Source organism: Mchenga conophoros, linkage group LG18 (genome assembly GCF_057382185.1).
Source record: "Mchenga conophoros isolate Kocher_MC1m ecotype Shallow Benthic linkage group LG18, M_conophoros_male_GT1.1, whole genome shotgun sequence".
Taxonomy (NCBI): domain Eukaryota; kingdom Metazoa; phylum Chordata; class Actinopteri; order Cichliformes; family Cichlidae; genus Mchenga; species Mchenga conophoros.
The window spans coordinates 13,580,073-13,603,133 of NC_140543.1; the positions used below are offsets into that span (position 1 = coordinate 13,580,073).

The following is a 23,061-nucleotide window of genomic DNA, read 5'->3' on the forward strand; positions in this document are numbered from 1 at the left end:
TTATTGACTACTTTGAGTTCTTTCTGTTCGGCAAGACTAAATCATTGAAATAAATTCAAGCTCAGAAGAAGACTCAAGTTCAGAATAGCTGACACTCAGATTCTGCTGTCTTTTTGTTTGAGGATTTTTTTAAATTATTAATAGTGTTTATTTTGGGTTTTTTTGTTTTTTTTGGGGTTTTTTTTTTGGTTTACATTTTTTGGCTGAAAAAAAAAAAACAACACCCGACGGTTATGTTGGAGTGTAAAATATCCAGATCCTAACTTAAATGACATCCTCAAAATAAAGCTGGAGATCATGACATTTGTAGGAGGGACATGAATATGAAAATGGAAAAAATTGGGATTTGTAATAAATGTTTTAAAAAATAATAATCGCTGTTTGCTTGACGATGTTTGTGTAAAGTTTTGATTAGATCGGCCCAGATACGATACATGCATACATATGCTTTGATCGTTATAGCAACACATTATGTCAAACCCATCAGAGTTTTGGTTTTGTCTAATCTATAGCTTTCACAATATCAGATTCTTTCTAGATGATTACAGTGGCCACAGTAATTTGAAATAAGTTTATTAGAACAATGTTTATTGCTCAGAGCTACCACTCATCTAATTTACTGTGTTTTGTCTTTTATTTGGAAATTGAAAAAGTGAATTAAACTCTGTGTTTGGAGGTGGTGAGAGCGTTTGGAACCACATGTGCACAAAAGCATAAAATAAAATTGAATACAAATGATAAATAACATATCAGCATTCTTAATGATCGTGGTTATTCTTAATACTAGCATTTCACAGTACCATTACTCTGTCTGACGGTTATAGAAAAGCAGCAAATATGGCCACCTAACTATAAAATGAATGTTGACAAAAAAAAAAAACTATTGAATTAAATGGGAAAAACACAAACGAGTTCACCTTATTGCACCTACCCTTTTTATTCAAAATGTCGACATTTTTATAACCAGATTTCACCAAAACAAAGACCAGAGAAAATAACACAAACTGATGCCTCATTCATGACACTTGTACTTTGAGTTTATATTTGTTCACTGTCTGACTATATCACACTTGTTTCAGAAGTTTTCCTCTCTGACAGATACAGATTTTATTTTAAATATTTTTTAAATGTATCTACCCCTCAACCTTTCAGTTAACTAGTCCAGACAAAATAATTTTTAAGCAAAATTTCAACGTTTCAAATAAATAAATACACATAAAAGAAGAAATGTGAGATGTTATTAGCAGTGGTGTCGCTGGTCATCACCAGTGGATTGTTGTTGTTTTTTTTTTAAATTTTCCTTTCTCTGTAAGACTTTGGTCAAATCAGCATCAGGTCTTAAATGTCACCCACTTGATTAATTGCCACCTTTGCACTTTCATTTGTCATGTATAGAGGGGAGGGGTAGGGACTAATATCACATCTGTTCCCGACAGGCAGTGCTATGGTAGTAAAATGAGTTTGTGTCAGGTAGTGCAATGTGTCTTTACTGCTTTAGATGAGCTGAAATCATGAATTCAGTGATGGAAAGGATAAAATCCTGGATAACTCTGTAAATATTATGTCTTGCAAAAATAACTGTAGAAAATGACTCAGCCACTCTGTCTTCTAAAATTACTCTTTCAGCATATTGGCAGAAAAAAACAGACCAGTGTATATCAACTTCAAGTCTTCATCAGAGTGTGTCACCAACACACAATCAGTCAGAATGAAACACCAGCCCTGGGTGGCAAACAACTAACGCCTGTGTCAGACACAGGCATAAGTCTTGAGTCACCCCTTATTTCTTTTATATGCTGCAGGAAAACGGGATATAGGTGTAGTGATTTATTGATGCATTTCAAGCATGCATAGAAACAGAAGTTTATAAGGCAAATGCAGGTTTGTACAGAAAGAAATTTGCAGATTGTTCTTTGGACTTTTACCTGTCTCACTGAAGAACACCTGTCAGATCAGTCATCAGAGCCATATATCAGGCAGCTCGCATGTGATTCTCTGTCAACACAGCTGATGTTATTAACAGCGGTGTCCAGAGTAACATCAGATCAGCCAGTAACAAGTTGGAGTTTAGAAGAAGCTGGAGTCAGAGACTGGATATACTGCTGTGAAAGAGTAACGGAAAATAAACTGTTAGCAAAAATATCCCAACCTTTCGTACACAATGCTGCACTTTCTCTGAGTCCACCTTCCCACGGTTGTTGTGCAAAGCAAACGCACCCAAACTCGTACTCCTACATTAAAGTTCAATCTGTCTTTAATCTGTTACATTAGGGCAGATTATTCTTTACTCTAGGTCTTTCTCTGCTAGCCTTTTTTTTCAGCACGATCCTTGAGTTTAGCATCTACAAACAGAAATGTATTTTTTTCTTCATTTTTCTTCTTCTGGGCCTTCAGCAAAAACCTTCTTTCATAGAAACTAAATACTACCCTTGTCATAGCTGTGGAATTTTAATTGCCAGCCACTGCACCACCACGTTCCTGTTTGGCATTTTCTCAACTCTCATGTGATCTCAATGCAAAAAAGGTTTGAATAGGTCGTCGTTTCATCACCACCAAAAGAGGAAAAAGCTAAAAAAAATAAAAAATAAATCACTAAATTATTTCAGGGAGGATTGTGGTTAATGAAAACATGTAGAAACTCTTTACAGTTTATAGCGCTTTAACTGCTTGAAACAACACAATAAGAACCTCTTTATGCAGTTTGTGTTTTAATTGCTCAGCGGTCCAGAACAGTGGACCTGTTGAAAACTTGAGTGCGTCACTTTTTCTGTCTTTCTGACACCCCACATTGCTGCAGCTGAGCAATGCAAATCTTTTTTTCTTCACCCCCTTTTTCCAAGTTGGCACTGACTTGATAGGCTGACGGAGACCTGATGCGGTGTTGGTTGTTGCTGTCCCTTTTGGGCCGCGGGAGATTGAGCGCCTTATTGTGCCGCACTGCCGCCTCATTCAAATGAAACCTCAGCTTATGAGATAACGTGCCAGACATTTCTGCAGGCTTATTCCCCAGCCTTCATGCAATCCTGCTGTACTTTGCACGGAAAAGACAGAAATTGACCAACGTGTCAGTGGAATAAAGCAATAAGAACCAGGAGACTTTTTTTTTTTTTTTTGCACGCATCTGTAAAGAGAAAAGACAGAGAGGGAAAGAGAAGTGTTGATATATCGATATAATGTGACCAGGTGATTGTACAAACAGAAGATTAGAGATGGAGAACTCAAGCTCAGTGTGTCTAATTGGTACAGATCAAACTGAGAAAGAACCTCTGCTCGTCAAAAACTGCCAGCGTCGGTGTTGACAACAAAAAGAAGAAGAAAGAAAGCAGCCATGTATTTAGGGATTTGCATGTTTTAAGGAAAGAATAGCAAACCCCTCCAAACAGCCTCCTCGGGATCCTTCCCCGCTCTGGAAGATCAAAGGTAGCTTGGTGTGGCCTCGCTCTCACAGGTCATCACGGTCTCCACCTTGAAACATTTCTGACAACCGCACAAGAAATGAGTATCTCCTTCAGTGTGGTCGCTCGTTATTATTATTTAAGCCTGCATGGATTGCGATAGGGGATACTTGTGATAATGATCATTTAGGATCATTGAGCAGCTTCGCAGATATGGCAGAGTGTGGAGTAAGTCATTTGGACAGTGAACAAGTGACTTTCGATTTGTAAGTTTGCTCACTTACAAAGAAATGGACCGTCTCACTTTTATGGTAGTTTCATGTTAATGGAGAGAGACAGAATATCAAAAAACAAAAGTTATAAATTGATTTGCACATCGTTGAGTGATACAAGTGTTCATTCCACAAGCATTGAATTGTTACTTGGTGGAGGAACTCAAACCTTCAGCTTACTCCACAGATTAAGGTCTGGAGGCTGGCTAGACCACTCCATGACCTTAATGTGCTTCTTCTTTAGCCACTCCTTTGTTGCCTTGGCAATATATTTTAGGTCATTGTCATGCTGGAAGACCCATCCATGACCCAATAATCACACCAACAGTGTCATCTTCTTCTTTGTCAGCTTCTTGCTCATGTTTCTTGATGTCCTGTCCTTTGACAGCTCTTTGGTAGAGGTTGAAATGGAAGAAATTGAATCTTTTGTCAGCTGTGCTTTAAACATATAAAGAGTTGAGATAAGGAGTATCTGTAATTGATTGATTGTAATCTGTGCCACATGGAAGCCATAATCTGGATGGTTAACGGGATAAAATAGTTATTTCACTCAGTGCAAATCAATTTAGAACTTTCATGTAAAGTGTTTGGTTTCTGGATTTTTGGTTAATATTCTGTCACCATTAAAATGAAACTACCATAAAAATGAGAAAATGTTCATTACTTTGTGAGTAAACTTACAAATTCAACGGGGATACGACGGATTTGTCTGAGACTGTCATTCAGGAAAATACTTTAGCGAGCCTGAGCATGAGTATAAATGGTGACATTGCTGGTGACATTTATGTGTATATTGGGCTGGACAGTGTAATTTATTTCCTTTCTGATAACTTTCAAACTGTAATTATATGAGGCTATCCTGCAAAAAGTGGCAGTTTTTCGCATTTTCAAAATCTCTCATTTATATTGAGATAGTAGCTTTATATTCTAGTGGTTTACACCATCATCAAACAAATTAGAGAGCTGCGGTTTAATCCTGAGAGGGGCGAGAAATCCCTTTGGGATAGTGTCAGGAAGTGTATCCGTTTCCACAGAAGTGACTGCTTGTAAAAAAAGGGAGCAGCTAAACATAACTTTTAATTTGTATTGCAATAAGTAGCAGTGTATGGCATCAACTAAAATTTAATTTGTGTTATTTATTATTGTATGTGAAAAAGGCCTACATGATGTTCTGAGTGGACAAAATGAATCTTTTAACAAAGTATTTCTTAGACCAGCAGTCCAAAACCTGAAATGAAAAGACTTTATTGGGAGTTAATGGCAAAACTGACTAAATATTATTTTTTTTTTAACTTTCTGTAAAGTATTACTTCAGCTTTGTTTGTTGCTCAGTTTAAAATCTTAGCACATCCGTGTGGTTTTGCTGCATAGGAGGTTGTAATCGGTTCTTTAATTATAATGGTTCCGCATTTAAAAATTCTCACTGAAAGCATAACGAAGGAAAAACATCATCGCCATCTTTCACCACATTTATGGATTTCCTTGGACTTTAACATTTAACTAACTGCAGTTGCAGCTGAGGGAGGAGCTGTCAGTTGCTGAAAGCGATATTTCAGTCTGGGTGGAAAAGTTTCCAAAGCTGTTGAAATCTGTAAGAACTCGTAACAGGTTGTAGACATGATGAGGCACGATCATCGTCCTGAGGCGCCGAGCTGTTCAGTGCACAATCAAGATTGTCTTAGCATGAGTTTGTAGCAGAAGGAAACCATGTTTTTCTCAACTGGCACTTTTCTTTTGAATGTCAGAGATGCATATGCATGCTAAAATATACTCCAGGCGCTCTTAATGGGAGCAGCTTGTGGTTTATATCAGCGTAAAGGCAGCTGATTCATAGCAGTGAGGAGATGGAAAGAGTGGAGCCACGCTCCTTGCTTTCCCTCAGCTTGAGCCTGTTTCTGTGTGGCTCTCGTGTTGGTTTGCGTATGACTGTTTGAGTAGGACACAAAGGGTTAAACCGTCTGCTTGTCTTCCTTGGAAAGGGGAGAGGCTACTTGAATGGCTAGCTTCTACAGCCAGCCAACACATTGGCTAAAGCTGAGGGTGGATCTGTTGGGTCTGTGCTGCGACATGGAGCACACTGGAGGATCAGGAGTCAGTCAGTACACACAGTAAAGCTTTTGTGTATGTGTGTCTCTTTGTGTTTGTATGTGAGTGGGGAGAAAAAGCAGAAATTCAGCTTTTAAATGAACTTTGGTGATGGAGGCAAAAGGTCAAAGCAAGAAGCAGTTTATTTTATTTTTCTACTGTCTGTAAATCCTGACTGACTGACGTTGATAAGGGGCAATTATATCATTTGTTTTTCTAGCTCGGTGCCCCCCTTTAGCTTCCCTCTCACATTCTCATATTGCTGCTGCCCTCACCAAGCACACTCCTCGTGTGCCTCAGCAGCTTACCTCTGTTAATAAAAGAGGACAGGGGGGTACATGTTGTTTTGTTCATTTAATGGCAGACCTCGTGACACTAATGAAGACAAGCCGTTTCAACACATGCACACTGAATCCGAATGGTGCTCAGCGATCGCTGCCCAGCAGAGGAAACTGCTACAACAACTGCTGCACGTTACTCAGATTCATTGTTTCCTTTCGCACACATTCCCCTTGCATTTAATGTCAGTTCAGCCTCATAAAGACGCACATGCTCACATCTATACGGCCTCACCTGTAACGTACCCTCATTATCAGCCCTGCTGCTGAGCGGTTTTAATCTGACTATCGTGGATGAGGAGCTAATCTCAGCGGGAAGGTCAGTCTGCTGTATTTACCTCTGAGAGTCCTACATCTCCCCTTGGACTCATCGACAACACAGTGTGGCACATTCACACACCTGCCAATCCACACAGCCTCCTGTTACGTAATGACTGATTTACACGCATGCACACAAGCAAACATGTGTAAACAGCCGATCTGCAGACTTGAGTCTTTAGTTGAGCTTGTTTACGCCCAGGAGACATTTAGTCGCATATTTTTTGTAACCGTCAGGACGCTGCGATCTTTCAGTGTTTTCATTTCTCTTGCAGAGCTCTCTATTCTCCCAAAGAGAGGCCCGTGGATACATTTTCTGCAGCTGCTTTAGATCATTTGTTTATTCCGTGGCTGTTTCGGCCAAGAGCTTAGAAATACATGGATATTAAACACAGGCCATAATTAATAATATGTTTTTAGGTTATATCATATCATACATTCCAACACTTTGTGGTGTGTGGCAGTTTTATCAACATTAAGGCTTCAGCTAAATATTGTTTTCATTGAAACAGGACAAGGTTTCTCACAGCCTGAGGAGGATAAAGCTGCAGCAACACAAGCATAAAAATGCCTTTACAAAACATCCCAGACCCAAATGACGAGCTAAACTAGTAACTGACATTTAGATTAAAACATAATTACTTATTATTGACCTTCATAAATAAACTCTGAAATAATTCTCCCAGCATTAATTAAAAAGACACGTTGGTATGTTCTAATGAGCCAGACAGTTTGATTTATTATTTGCCACATCTTAAAGATGGATTGTTTGCATTTTATATTAGTTTCTTTTAAAACCGTTTTGGAGGTGCACAAAATTATGACACACACTGGTCTGTAACACTGAGATCAGAGATGTGGGAGAAGAAATCTTCATAAAGGGCTGCTGAGATTTTAAAACATTTGGACAGAAGTTTGGAGCTCTATCACTGATTTCCAGTCTTTGTCAGACGAGCTCCAGTACTTCTTAATCAACAGCAGGTTTCATTTGATTTTACTGCCTTGCAAGCCGTTCAGATAAATTTTAAACATGTGAAGTCAGCATTTAGGTCTGTTTGGTAAATCCTAAATTCATACTAACTATATGAGGTGGACATTTAAGTATTTTTAAGCATAATTGTATTGCAAATAAATAGCAGATATTGCTATTGAAATGTATTAATTAGTAAAAAAACAAAACAAATCTTTTTAACCCTTTAATCCATCATTTTCAGCTTCTTTGTTATTTTTCCAATAACTTACAGACTATTTAATCTTCTCAGCTGTTTGCTAATTAGTTTTCATTAGCCACCGCTGCCCTTTTCATTATAACAACTATTACAGTCGCATATTAAACGTTTTTTATATAGCACCTTTAAAAAAACAGTCCTTTTAACGTACAGGCATGAGAACAACAGTAAAAGATTAGATTTAATCAGAGAGCAAACATAAAAGTTCACAAAAAACATGAAAATGTTCCTTGACTGATTAACTTAATCTTTCCATGTACTGCTTGGAAAACAAGATAAATACCACCCAGGGTACAAGTATCCCTGGTTACTTGTGGTCTTGTGGAGATTATCATATCATGTCTCCCAAGCACTTCAGTTGCTTAGTCATTGTTTTCTTACTTAACTTCATGAGCTTGGATAGTGCAAAGCTTAAATGACAATAAAAGGGATTGCAAATAAACTCATTTTTAACCAGCCCTCACGTGCAAAATACTTGCATACTTTAAATGCCAGTTTCTCCCCTTTGTCTCACTTTCACCAAGCCTTCTGGAGAAGTATTTTTCTTTGGTCGACTTGGTATTGGATCCCTGCTATTTGTATTTAGTATGCTCCTTGGCCAATGGCAGATGGTCCTCGGGGCTGCTGGCTTGCAGAATAGGGAGGGATTTCACTCCTTCTGACAGAGATCTGATCACATGAGGTTTCTCCAAGAGGTAAAAGTTCAGTGTCAGTGGGGACTAATCAGAACATGTAGGTGTTTGATTTTTGATAAGCTCCTTTTCCTGTCCTTTCTTTAACTCGTGTCATCTTCGTTTCACCTGCAGCACACTCTTTCTAACCTCATCCTCCTTCTCCAATCCTCAGTGTGTCCTGTTCAGTGCAAACATCGGGCCTGCACCAAAGATGACCAGTGCTGCCACAGCCAGTGCCTGGGCGGCTGCCTGGAGCCCAACTCAGCCAGTCACTGTGTGGCCTGCCGCGGCCTCCAGCACGAAGGTACCTGCGTGCAGCGCTGCCCAGAAAACCACTTCACCTACAAGGGCTGGCGCTGTGTCTCATTCGAATTCTGTCAGAATCTGCACAACACATGCAAGCGGGAGAAGGAGCGCAGCAAGAGCACGGACTGCCGCGAATACGTCATCCACAACGGCGCCTGCATCCCCGAGTGTCCCTCTGGCTACACGACCGTCAACTCCTCCTCGTAAGTGCACACGCCGTCAGGCTGAGAGGCTCTTAATGGCCCATAGAAGAGCCACTGGATCAATGAGGCTGCAAACATAAACACACAGACCCCAACGATATACATTTACCTACTCAATGGTTTTGTTACACGATGCATAATTTTCCCTACAAACACGTCTAAATTTGTCTAAATTGGGTTGCATGTTGCTAAAAATGCTGCGATACTTTCATTTACCAGTGCATTTATAATAACTGCAGGCTGACTATTGTTAGTGAGCAGACATCGCAGGAATTTTGTTATGATGGTTTTTTTTGGCACAAAATGCGAGATTGCTTCAGGGCGCTTTTTTTTTTCTTTTTAGTTAGAGGCAATCAATCAGAAAGATCTTTCATCCTGCAGTAACATGAAAAAACAGAAAATATTCAACAAATTCAATGTGGAATTAAAAATAGTCGGTCGTGTTGCTGCCACTGTGTGTGTTTGTAGCACACCATGACGGTGCAGGAATTGGTCTTCTTGCTGAGCTCAGACGTTGCTCTGTGACTGTGTGTGTACACAGACACAGAGCAACGTGCACACACAGACACAGAGACCTCTTTTTCTTTCTGTGTGTATATTTGTGTGTTTGTCAGACACCGCAGACAGCTAGGTCAAAGTGGTACGGCACAGCAGGGAGCCGGGCACGTCTGCATTTCTGAATTTGACTCAGTATCCTACATTTCTGTGTTGCTCACTCGCTCGCTGTGTACCAGCCAGACGCTTGTGTCTGCACTGCAGCGTGCGATCTTTATGTAAATGCAGACACTTGTGAGTGAACTGTGTTTTCCCTTTTCTCTAGCTCTGCAGTTACCTCAAATAGGTGTTGTGCTTGTGCTGACCTGCCAGTGACCTTCGCTGTGTCCCTCTGACACCTCCGCTTACTGTGACTGGGCTGTCCACAAGGGTGGGTGTGCCTGTAAGCACAAACACTCCAGACAGCCGAAGTCTTTCTGCTTGGGCAAAGGCTGAAAATGCAGCTCGGTCTTTCAGGACACGTAGTCGTCTGTTACAGAACCACTGGCCAGTGGTGAAACATCAGGGGACAGGCTGTCAGCACCCCGGGTGCTTGGCCTTGACTCCCCTGGCTGGCTGCGGAGAGATAGAGGGCGTGTCTGGCAAGCAACACGCAGCAACAAAGTCCATGCAGTCTGTCAGTGATGACAGGAAAGGTGGCAGTGCCACTGCTGCCAGGTGTACGGCGTTACGTGTATTTCACCTTTATTAATCCACAGATGATTTGCCAAGCACATAATCTCTGTTTGAACCACATGCAGCTTCACATTCATGGAGTTGCATGCGGTACATTCACACCTGACAGGTCATCTGAAAGCAGATCCATCTCCAGTGGAGCAGATGAGGTGCTTTGTTTGAAAACACCAGTGTTACAGCCTCGGGCTTCAGACAGCTTTAAGCTTTCATTTTCAGGCAGTTTTCTATTCTTTGCTTTATATTATGTGAGTTAGTGTCATCTCACACACACATCATCCCATCTCTGGCTCTAAGCGCAGAAGCCCGACCTACATGCTGTTCAAAGGTCATGCCAATCAAATGAAAGTGGGCTTAATTGGTGGTCTGCCTTAAATGCAGAGGAGCTAAGCAGCTTCTTCCAGACGAAAAAGGAACCAAGGCACTGCACTTTTGCTCATCACAAGATAAGCAGCGATTATTTTGATATGCAAATCATACAAAGACACCCTAAAATCTAGGGATTAAAAACTTGGAGCTGGAAATATGAATAATAGGTCCCCTTGAAGTCAGAAAAAGGGTGAGTGTGTAAGTATATGGATGATAATTTATATTATTATCACCAAAAACCTTTAGCAAAAATACTGAATATAATATTTAATATACCTTTAGTTTTGTGTATAAAGGTTTTAAAGAGACGGCGCATTTTCCAGCTGCAGCTGATTTGTGGCGATTCAGCTGTACTCCCATTTCATCCTTTTCACTTTGACTTCCTTTCTGTTCCCTTTTTTGGTTCCTCCTTCTCAATGGCGTCCTCCTGCTGTTGTTGGCTTTAAACTAAGCTGTGGAAATGAAAGTGCTTTGAAGGATAAGCAGTGTACTCAAAGGTGTGATGAGTGTCTGGGCTGAAAGTGCAGATGTGGCACTCGGGAGGGAAAAGGGTCAAGGGTAGTTCAAGGCGGGTTTTGAGCCAGATTAGATAATAAAAGAGAACAAACCTTCCTTTACTCACCGGCATGAGTAAACTTCTATTTTATTTGTTTTTTTAGTCATTCTGGCTTTTAAACTGTTGTCATGTGGCTGGTTTGTTTTGTTGAAAGCTGTTGTTAATTTCATATACAACTATATCAGTGCCAAAGCTCACAGTGTATACTTCATTTTTGAAATATTAAGTATTTATAGTCTGTAAATGAGTGATTACCATTAAAAGCGTACCAGAAGAATCCATTATTTGCCATTTTTCTCTAATTGTCCTGCCTGCTTAATCAGCTGTTACTAAACAAAGGCCATTCTCACCTCATAAACCAGGACAATGACCTGGAGCAAACAGTCCGCCATCTTCTAATCCTCCACTTTAATCCCTTCAATTTGAAACATTTTCCACAGCAAATGTGTGCCGGCTGTAGGATGTCTGTTCAGTAAGCTGAGAGGGAGAGAAAAACGTGCACAGATGTACTCTGTTTGTGTTTACCTATCAAATATGTTTTGGCCTTTTTCCACTGAAGAAAGAAAGAGGGACAGAAAAACGGTAAAGTAACAGATTCTGTGCCTTGACTGTATTTGGATCAGTCATGCTTACGTGCATAGCCTCACAACAAAAGGCTGATTTTGAGCCAGGAGAAACCTTTGCCAATGCCACTCCTCCTCTACTGGATGTGTAAATAGACATGTTTACTAGCAGGGTTGTCATATCACCTTGAAATATGACGTCAGAGTTGATTTTGAGACGTTTGTCTGCTGTCCAAAAATCACTCATCGCAGGTTTAAGGTTTTAGTATTTCCGTGTGTGTGTGTGTGTGTGTGTGTGTGTGTGTGTGTGTGTGTGTGTGTGTGTGTGTGTGTGTGTGTGTGTGTGAGAGACAGAGAGAGAGAGAGAGAGAGCAGAATATAATTCAAAACTCATCTTGTTCCTTCCTGTTCTTTAGGCTCAACTGCACTCCCTGCGCAGGGCTGTGCCCCAAGGTGTGTCTGGGTCTGAAAGTCGTGGACTCGGTCACTGCTGCCCAGGAGTTAAGAGGCTGCACCATCCTCAACGGGAGCCTGGTCATCAACCTGCGTGGAGGAAGTGAGTGTGTGCGGTTTGTTTGGCTGAATCAGATTACATCGTGCAGCAGATCAGCACAGCAGAACAACAAACACAGAGATGTTGACATTGCAGGAAACCAGGAAGATACTCCAGAATGTACAATCAAACAACCAGCAACGTTAATTAAAGAGAAAATAAAAGCTATGGGAACTCTGGAAAACATAGATGTGTGATGATTTTTGAACATTTTAAAAGCTAAAATAAATTTTAATAGGAACAAACAGCAAGCTCATAGTTTCATTTAGATTTGATGTACAGTGGTGCAGAAGTTCCTCTTCATTTGAAAGTTAATGGATGTGAATATTTAATGCAGTCATTAAAATATAAACGCTGTGCTGAAATCAATCCAGTTATATTATTTACAAAGTAAGCCTGCGATTTAATGGGAAAAAGATGAAAAGAAAATGGGAATCACAAATGAATGAAAACAGTTTGTTGTGTGTCTTTTATGAGTCATGCTGCAGAATCGGTAGTCAGTTTTTAAAGCTCATGTTTTTTTTTGTTTTTTGGGGGATTTCTGTAGACAACATAGCTGCTGAACTGGAGGCCAGTCTGGGCCAGCTGGAGGAGGTCACTGGCTACCTGACAGTGCGACGTTCCTACGCCCTCGTGTCCCTTTCGTTTTTCCGTAAACTCCGTGTTATTCGTGGAGAGGAGCAGGAAATCGGGTGAGACTCTTTCTTCTTAGCTGTTCTCATCCTTGCCATGTCCTGTAATTATGAGTTAAAAGCGGAAGGACTGACCTTTTCAAAATGTCTTTTTGTGGTAGCCGTTTCTGGTTAGACTTTCCCAAATCATACACGAGGCTTCGTTGAGACGAAGTGGAAGACGCCTGCAGCACAATGAGCTGCACTTACAGAAGAAATAGCAAAGGACAGACATGATATAAATTGAAGACTAGCCATGCTCAGATAACCTCCTGCTCATGTTACTCAAAGGAGCTTTTTGTACCCTCAGCCAAATGTCATGTATCATTAAAGTATGTTCATGCTGTCTTCACTCTTCTTTTCCAGGAATTATTCCTTCTATGCACTGGACAACCAGAACCTGCGGCAGCTCTGGGACTGGTCCAAACACAAGCTGACCATCCAGCAGGGGCGCATGTTTTTCCACTACAACTCCAAACTCTGCATGTCTGAGATCCGCAAGATGGAGGAGGTGACGGGAACCAAAGATCGTCAGGTCAAGAACGACATCGCCTCTAAGACCAACGGAGACCAGGCTTCATGTAAGACCCTCGGCCCTCGAGTCGGCTTTTGCAGGATGTTATTATAGCAACGAAAAACACCGAGTCGGGCTTGGTACATGCAAACATACTCATAGTTATTGTTATGATGGTCATTTCCTGTCCTGTGTTTGCAGAAGTCTTCCTGCAGACCTTTTACCGACATTGTGTAACTTGTGTAGGAACAACCAACAAAGCAAAGCATTCATAACCGCTATGCATGGTAACTTGGTGATCTAGGCGTTGCTCTGATTGTGTCCTTTCCATCCTAATTCATATGTGTACGAGCTGGTTAACAGGATGTTATAAAACCTGGCACCAGCATGGTGCCTCGACATTGCTGGACCAAAGGTTTGACTGAAGAAATTCATGATTTCTCATCAACCTGGGAATTTTATCTCAGTTTCGTCAAAAAAATAAATAAAAATCTCCATAGTCACTTTTCAAGTTTTACATTTCCCAAGTGGGGTCCATTCTGTACCCACAGATCTTCAGTCTGTGTAACTTGGACTTGTGTTTATATAGTTGGGATCTTGATGATCAGCTTCTGATTGGCCCTGAGTCTCTTTTTTACCCCTCAGCTGTAAAAGGCTGATGGAGTGTTGTGTCACCCTCACTTTGTGAATACAATATTTCTACAAATAGACAATGTGAGACTTTCAAATTGACGTCATAGGTGGATCTAATAGGAGGGTGATGGGGGTAAGACTGGCGGCCATCAGGGTTTTTGATAACTCTGAGTTCAGGTAGATTTCCTGTCATCCGTGTTTTACTTCTGCTGCAAAGGCCACAGAAAACATTTGAATGCCAGAGCAGTGCGTCTTCATAAATTGAGCCACAGAGATGCACAAGGCCAAGGTCGTCTTTCTTTACTGACATGTTAAAAGCCTTCGTTTTTTCTTTATCAAAGACCTTGATAAATTTGGTAAACATGTAGGAGTGAAGCTGCAGACAGCGGCGCTGAGGAGACCTTTGTTGTTGTTGTTGTTGTGTGCTGGAAGACTTTAATTGTATGTCTGCTGTGCTTTTGAATTGTTAACCCAGTTTTGTTAGTTCTTTGTAAGCAAGAGATGTGCTTTTACACATGTTCAGCAAAGCAAATGAAAAAGGATTTAGTTTGTAAGCTGAAGAAGAATTTAAGTTTAGAAAAGTACAATTGGCTGAACAAGTGGAGTTCATGAAGATCTTCTCACAAATGAACAAAAGCAGATATGATTCCTTAGTTTTCTCCAGTCAACAGAGATTTAAAAACCTGCATAATTACTCATTATCTTTAACCTTCACTATTTCTGTCTTATGTGCTCTCAGGTGAGAACCACGTGCTCAATTTTACCCAGATTCGAACCATGAGCGATAAGATAATGATCAAGTGGCAACCTTTCTGGCCGAAAGACTTCAGAGACCTGCTGGGCTTCATGGTGCTGTACAAAGAAGCGTGAGTTCATCTCGAGTCATCAGTCAGCCACTCTCACAATCAGACTCAGAATCTGACTCGGCTCTTTGCCAAACCAATATTGTTCTAAGCTGCTCAGATACTCTGCAGAGGACAGCAGAGATACAGTAACTTCTGAAAAGTATGTTTTAAAGCGACCAGATCAGTTTTAAAGAACGTTATTGTTTGTCTGTACTCACACATCTGATACATGCTCACCAGTGTTTACTGGCCCCTCAAAAGTTTCCTATAATTAAAAGTGATCCCTATAGACCGATAAAATCTTAAGATAACATCCTGGAATACCCTCCTTTCTAACCAGAAGCGCTGTGAGCGTCACTCTAACATCAGTAATCTTATATGAGCAGATTTTCCTCTGTAGGCTGTTGAAATAAATCGATAAATTATTTTTCTTACAACAGACCGTTTCAGAACGTAACGGAGTTTGATGGGCAGGACGCTTGCGGCTCCAACAGCTGGGTGATTGCCGACGTGGACCCTCCGCGCCGAGCCACAGACGGAGAAAAAGAACAGATCGAACCGGGTCATCTAATCTTCCCCCTAAAGCCGTGGACACAATACGCCATTATGGTGAAAACCCAGCTCTCGGCCTCTGACGAGAACCAGGTCCACGGAGCCAAGAGCGAGATCATCTACGTCCGCACCAATGCCACAAGTAAGTGTGATGAGTGGATCGCAGCTTCTTCCACCTGAGTATTGCCTTGATGTAGTTGAATTGTGAAGTATATTTTGATTGAAGACTGTGGAGTTGATTTAGGAGACTTTGTCCTCATGCAGGAACTTTACTACCTGCGACTGTTTTCCACTAGTTTGTTTTTTTAATACCAAAAATGTTTTGTGACTCTACCTTAACATTATAACAGAAGCAACTTGTCAGGGTATTATTACCAACCACAGCACTACTCAGACATCAATGATGTTGCATTGTCAAGCCTGTTCTGGACCTGAATCTAAGGACTGTCCTACCAAACCAGGCATAAAAATTGCTCTGTGTAATCTAAACATGGAAACCACTGCAAACCTAAAGCTAAAGATGTATCAGCTTCTTCAAAAGCAGGTCATCGGCTGTGAAATTCTCACAGTGGAAAAGGTCAATATCTTGTCCTGTACTAGAATTCAGCTATTTTTAGGCTCATCCCGCGGTGTTACTATCATTGACTGGTGGAGTCAGTGTTGTGTGTGTTGCTGTTGCCAAAATGTCCTTGGCACAAGAACAAGGAGGAGGAAGACAGATGGCATGATTTGCTTACAGTGCCACAGACCTGCAGGGCCTTACCGCGTGCAAGGTGTCCGTATCAGTCACTCAAGCAGCCATCACCGTGCTCTTCCCCACTGCTTAATTGTACCTTGCCACCCACAGATCTCCCTGTGTGCACCATGGTGATGGCCTGTCTAGCTAGCTTCCTTTTAGACAATATACGTTTCCTTCCAGATGAACCGCATGAAACATGACATCTCTCGCTCACATGAAATAGGCTTCCAGCAGAGGCGCATCACTCACACAGACAGCCATGTCAAGCAGGGTTTTGGGTTTTTTTTGTTTTGTTTTTTTTACCCGTCTGGCAGGCGCTCCGGGTTCCTGGCCTGTGTCAAATCTAACCAACAGGGCAAAGCTGTCATTACAAATAAGCTGTTGCTGGTGAATCTTTGTCAGACAATGTGGTCTGACCAGTGTGTGGCAAGAAACAAGGACAACATAATCACAGTGTGACAACAGAGCTCAGGTCTCTGCAGCTCCCAAGGGTTCTGTCTGGCGCCCCACTTTTCTCACGTACACTCTCCTGATCAAACACTGGAAGCTCGGCAGCGTCATAACGATACTCCATCTCAGGCCAGAACACTTTTGAGATCTGAAGTGTCTCTTGTTCTTCCTCCTACTCGAAAAATCTACGTCACACTCAGAAAGAAGGCCATGTGTCAGCGATCAAATACAGGGCGATGCCAGTCACTGATCAACCCACAAGCTAGCAACCTATTTTTTCTGATCTGCAGGGCTTTTTGTTATCAGCTGACCACAACTGATACAGATTCCAGATCATGAAACCAGATGTTAAAGAAAAACAAACTTGCAAAGCTGTCAGATTTTTCCCCCCCACATATTTACTAAACCTCACCAACAACACACACTTGTATAAATTACACACACACCCCCAGCAGTTAACTCAGTGTCAACATCAGTGCATGTGACACCACAAAATAATCACCGGGGTAATTACAGTAAACTAGAAGCAAAGCAATAGCTAGTTGTTTCAGTAAAACTGTCATCAAATTGCAGCTGAATGAAAAAGTTAAAGCTACTGCCGAAAGCACCCATGAAAAGTTCGATCTTCATTCCCCGTAACCTGAAACGCTGGGCTCTGTGAGAGTTGCACGTTACAAGCATCAAACTGTAATAACAAATAACAAAACTGACGGGGAATACCCTGAGCAGGCAGCTGCTGGTCACAGAGCCAAACTGTGCCAGTAAGCGTGTTTCAGTATGAAATGCAAATTGGATAGAAAGAGGACTCCTCGTCCTGCAATAACAACAAATGCAGATGATCAAACCGCAGCCCGATCTGTGGAACAGTGCAAGTTTTCATCTCAAAGAGAGTAGAGAGTCTCAATATAGACTCATAGAGAGAGTCATAAAATAGACTCGTAGAGAGTCTATTTTATGTAAATTCAGATTCCTGGTGCTTTTAATATGTGTACATTGAAGCGAGATGTTCCTAGTTCATTAAATGTGAGTGAGGGGGAAAAATGAATAATCAGTAGAAAATTACAGTGAAAATAGTCAAAACTGAGTTTAGACATTAACCAGACGGTCCTTTGCAGCAGATAACCACAATCTTCAATAACTTCGAAACTGTTTTAATCTGCTGAAACGGCAGCTGCTGTTTGGGATGCAACAGGCCTGTGTTGAGCAGAGTGTACAGGGTGCAGAAAAGCCAAATGTAATGTCCCCATAAGTATGCAGGTTCTCAGGAGCTTAAACTTAGCTGAGTTATGGTCCTGCAGATAGCAGTGCTAGGTGGTGACACGGCCTGGATCCAGCTCTTTAATTTATGCACCAATATATGGAAGAACATGGTGTATGTTGTCTGTCTTATTTATTCATTCTATTATGCATCTATGTGATGGTAAAATAGTGGAAAGACTAATTTCCTCCTGGCAAATTTCAGAGAATTCACAAATACAGGAAGAAAGTAAATATAGAAAAGTAATTTTTTTTGGCAGCAATTCTGGTAACAGGTCATAGTATTCACGTCCCGCAAACAGCCATCCATGTGTTGATAAAACACTCTGGGCAAAAAACAAAGATTTCCCAAATTTGGGAGTCTGACTATCTAGGGAGATCATGAATGACTAATTGAACACATCACTAACAATGAGTAACAATCTCAGTATTGTTCTTTTAATGTAAAGTCATAATTTAAGTATTTATTAAGTCTTCTGTGTATTTCTGAACTGCACTCTTGGGATAAATAAGGCGATTTATTACTCGGTGTGCTTAATATACGTGTTGCTTCATTTTAATCGGCTACTTCTGTGATTTTCCCCCCAGAACCGTCGGTACCGCTGGACCCCATTTCTTCCTCCAACTCCTCCTCCCAGATCATCCTCAAGTGGAAACCTCCCAATGACCCCAACGGCAACATCACTCACTACCTGGTCTTTTGCCAGCGTCAGCCCGAGGCCAGCGAGCTTTACAAGTTTGACTACTGCCAGAAGGGTTAGCCACATTGTTTGTGGTCATTTTGTGTTTGTGCGTCTGCTTCTGTGTCCGACACGCTGAATGCTTTTCATTAGCTCGGGAGCTCGTCTCAGTTTAAGGCTCTTGACTACTACAGGCTGCTGCAGTCTACTCGTATGACACAGTAAATATTTTGTGATGTAATTCTTCTTGATGGCTTTTGTTACCTTGAAGAAAGGAAAGTGCTGTGATAGTTTTATTTAACCTAAAGTGTATTTATTATGGCAGGGCAATTAACTGAATTTTATCTATAGTTGTTGTTTTGCTTTTCAGTTAATTTGAAAACAGATATCTATCTTGTCACCATCTTAACTGGCAGGTTCCTCTTTGTTTTATTGTGCCGGTCTCTACAGATAACTCCTGTGCAAGTAGCCCGACCAGTGAGAACACAATGGCTTCACTTTCAGCACCTGAAAACAAATAACTAATAGATTTGCTGAATCTATTTTCAGAATAATGCTTTTGTTTTGTCTCATTAGCCAAAGGACCAGTGACCTTGGGTCATGGTGAAACGTATATCCACATTTCACTAGAATCACTAATTCCCCTACAGTTTTGGTAAGAATTTGATCAGACTTGCACATAATAATAGGTCTCCACGATAGGTTCAAAGTTCAGGTTAAATATGTCCAATAACCTCTGAATTTGAATGCACTCTGCCCCAGATGAGCTACTACGTCATTGCTGTTCTGGTATTGAAAATCCAGCTTTTGTCTTTACAACCGTGTGAAGGAGTCTTAACAAGTTTCCGTAGGTGAACCTGCACAAACATCATTAATGGTTGTTGTACTACCCTTTCATTTTTGTCTGACACTTGGGGTCTCTCCCTCAGTCCAGTGCAGGCTCTATGCACCAGAGCTGTTTGTTAGCTGATGACTTGGGACTCATTCCCTCTCCACGGGTTCATTATCTCAGGAAGCCACTGTTTCCTCCATCGGCACCTTTGGACCTCCTGTGGTGAAGGCAAAGGATGGAGGAGACCAGTGGATGAAAGACAAACTGAATAATCAAAAAGAAAACACACTGTTTAAAATATATTTTAAATGATGTTCCCAAAGGAAATGAGTCACCCAAACCAAAACACTGGCCTGTTTTTTCTAAAAGTCACTAAACAAGGAAATGAAATTGAGTAAAGTTGTGTCTTTTGTTAGGGCTGCAGTGCATAACTGAAACTAAATGAAACGTGGTACTAAAACAGCCATATTCTTCATCCACTTTAACTCCAATTCAGGAAGACTTCATATCTTAGTTGATTTATTTTGGTCGTAGCCCAGCCTGCATGTGTGCCTTTCCATCACTGCCCGTCTGTGTCAACGCAATCGCTCCTTTTTTAAACTCCCATAACGCTCGCTCATACAGAGATGGGAGTCTGCAGGGAGGTCGTGTCACTCATAATTTATCTCCAGCAGAGAGAATGAGGACCTGGGGATGACAGTGACAGACATGCCACCGGGGCATGGGGGGTGCGAGGGGTTGTGCATAAGACTGTGTTGTGTATCCGTGTTTATCGCACCTGTCATCCCAAACTGCCTGGCTGAAATGCATTTTTATTCTCTCCTGACTACGTGTCACTAGGGATGAAGGTGCCATCACGACTGCCCACTCAGGTGGACAGTGACGAGGAGCAGAAGTGGAACCAGACAGAGGAGCAGGGCCAGGGGACACGATGTTGCGCCTGCCCCAAAACCGAAAAGGAGCTCAAGAAGGAAAAAGAGGACTCAGAGTACCGCAAAACCTTTGAGAATTACCTACACAATGAAGTCTTTGAGATCAAGTAAGACTCCTGACAACAAACCTGCACAGGAACAATAACAGTCACTAAAAATGTCCTATGTTTGTTTGTTTGTTTGTTTTATTGGCCTGACTTTTTAAATCATTTTTAAAGGGTTGGATGCACATAACAAGTAATGTGGTTTCTGTGTTTGAATAACTTTAAATTTGACCTCTGTCATCTAGACGCTCGAGAGACCGGCGTGATCTGAATGGCATCGCCAACCGAACGTTTTCCTTCCTAACCACCGCACCAAGCCCTCGCGCGGGTACGAGCATCCCCGAGGATGAGGAAGCCTTTGAAAGCACCAAGACCGTGGTCACCGTCCATGCCAAGGAGTCCACCATTATCTCCGGCCTGCGCCACTTCACCAGCTACCAGATCGAGGTCCATGCCTGTAACCACCCAACCGACCCGGCGCGCTGCAGCATGGCGGCGTATGTCAGCGCACGCACAATGCCTGAAGGTAAAGAGGCATTGCTAACGTTACCAAGGAACTTGGTTATGTAGGTCTGTGTAATAAACCCGGATCTCTTTTAGCTAACCTTCTTCTGACTCGCTCCTTGTTGCAAATAGAAAGTTTGAAAAGAAATGACCATATTTGGGATTTCCCCTCTCTGGGACATCATACAGAGCCAAAAGTAGTAAAAACCTGTGTATAACAGAGTGTTTAGCACAGAATGAACCCCTGAGCTTTTGTCTGTGAAGGTTCTCAGTCATCCAGGTCATCGTAGTCAAAGGAGCTTGCAAAGAAAAGCGTCTGGACTTCTTTAAGTTGCTTGAAGACGGATGAGAGGTGAAACGTCTTCAAGCAACTTAAAGAAGTCCAGGCGCTTTTCTTTGCATGCTCCTTTGACCCCTGAGCTTTTGGCTCACAGGAAACAGTTTTTAATATGAGCAGCTCATCTTTTATTTACTCCAAACACGCCCAACTCTTCACACAAATATGACTCATGTCGTTTTGTTCGCCACAGACAAAGCCGATGACATCTTGGGTCTCATCAAATGCGAGGTGACAGAGAAAACAGTACACATCACCTGGATGGAACCGCAAGCCCCGAATGGGATGATCATCCTGTATGAGATCAACTACAAGAAGCTGGGTGACTCTGAGGTGAACATGTCCACAGGCTTCCACATCTGCATGCACATTTGTCATGGCTTTACTGCCTTAGTATATGTAATAGTTTGAATCTTGGATGGCAGAGTTCATTGCAAGTTCATGCCAATGCAAATGGTTCTTACACCAAGCAATTTTTATATTCCTCTTTCTCATTAAACATAATGACTTTGGCTTTCAATGGAAAACAATATAGAAGAAACAAATTGTTCAGCTTAAAGCTCACCACGCAGCACAGACGGCTAAAAGCAACGCTTATTATTTGGTCTGTTGGTCTCACTAATGTCATTTGGGAGATAACCTTAATGGAGGAGTAATTTTAACGATGCACCATGTTTTAGTTGCTATAGAGATCAGTTAGTCAGAACATCTTGTTGATGCTGGTGATTTTATTTGTAGTGCAAAACAAACCAAAAGAGTAACAAACTTGTTTTTAACGCACAGATATGAAACAAAATGAGTCTAAATTAAGTTTTAAACTTTCCAAACCTGAACGGCCGCGTTGTTCCTCCGCAGGAGCTGCACTACTGCGTGTCGAGGAACATGTACAAAGCGAGTCGTGGCTGCAGACTGAAAGTGATGCATCCTGGGAATTACACGGTGAGAATCCGGGCCACCTCACTGGCTGGGAACGGATCATGGACCGAGCCCACGTACTTCTACGTCGAGGATCCAAGTAAGTAGACAGAATGAGTTCAGACATGGTTTGTCTACGGACACCTTCTGTTTTCTGAAGGCATGTGTAGACGGGTTTGTCCATTTATTACAGTCTGATCTATATCACGTTCTTTGTAAAACATGATGAAAATGTATGTTTTCTTCTTGGCTATCAGTATATTTTGATTTATGCACTAATAAGAAAAAAAGTAATCTCTCTTCTATAAACCTTGGCACTCTAATGTGCCAGCAAAATTAAAACAAAGATTTTGAACTTAGCTTTATGGAGTGTTTGGATATTAATTTACAAATATAAGTAAATATAAGTTTCAGCATGGTGACTTTGCTCTAGTCTTGCCTGATCTGACCAAATCCTGCTAAATCAGTTGTCTATTTTAGACACACAAAAATAATCTAATTGGCCTGCTGTGCACACAAAATTATAAAAGCTTTCAAAACCGTGTTTAATAAAGCACCTCCTGTGGTCCTACCTAAGAAACCAAGGTGCTTATATTAAATTTTATACAGTTTGATGTTCTTATTTTGACCTGCTGCTGAAAAAACCCCTCTGAGTACAGCTCAGAAATGAGTGTAAATACAAATAAATGCAGAATTTTAACTTGAAAACACGCAGACAGACACCTGGCATGACTCAGTCTTCTTAAACCAAATCAAAAGCTTGTACTTGAAGCAGATTAGGATCACAGAGCAGCATATTGATCCCAGCTTAGCAGGTTTATTGTGTGCAGCTTGTTTTTGTTTTTCACCTGAAATTTGACTCACTGTCCGGGCGGACTTGTTGAACAGGCGATCCTCTGCATGTCGTCAAGATCGTCATCGGGCCCGTCATCTGCTTTGTCCTGGTGCTGTTTGTGGCTTTGGTAGGCTTCGTCATGTTCAAGAAAAGGTAAATATCTTTCACATCCGGCTCATTAGTCATTCTCTTATTATTCGACGTGTTACCAGTGTTCTTATTAAGCTTGTTTT

At 41.4% G+C, this 23,061-nt stretch overlaps 1 protein-coding gene across 1 annotated transcript in view; it reads left to right on the top strand.

Annotated features, from left to right (window-relative positions):
* The window catches only part of insra (insulin receptor a), a 54,569-nt gene that overhangs the window by 24,363 nt on the left and 7,145 nt on the right, over positions 1–23,061 (top strand). Inside the window, exons 3-14 of the mRNA XM_085253781.1 lie at positions 8,484–8,820; positions 11,952–12,091; positions 12,636–12,780; positions 13,126–13,340; positions 14,646–14,772; positions 15,192–15,445; positions 18,338–18,505; positions 20,102–20,300; positions 20,483–20,763; positions 21,272–21,411; positions 21,934–22,093; positions 22,882–22,981. Of these exons, the coding sequence (XP_085109907.1) occupies positions 8,484–8,820; positions 11,952–12,091; positions 12,636–12,780; positions 13,126–13,340; positions 14,646–14,772; positions 15,192–15,445; positions 18,338–18,505; positions 20,102–20,300; positions 20,483–20,763; positions 21,272–21,411; positions 21,934–22,093; positions 22,882–22,981 (2,266 nt within the window). The remainder of the gene's footprint in view (positions 1–8,483; positions 8,821–11,951; positions 12,092–12,635; positions 12,781–13,125; positions 13,341–14,645; positions 14,773–15,191; positions 15,446–18,337; positions 18,506–20,101; positions 20,301–20,482; positions 20,764–21,271; positions 21,412–21,933; positions 22,094–22,881; positions 22,982–23,061) is intronic.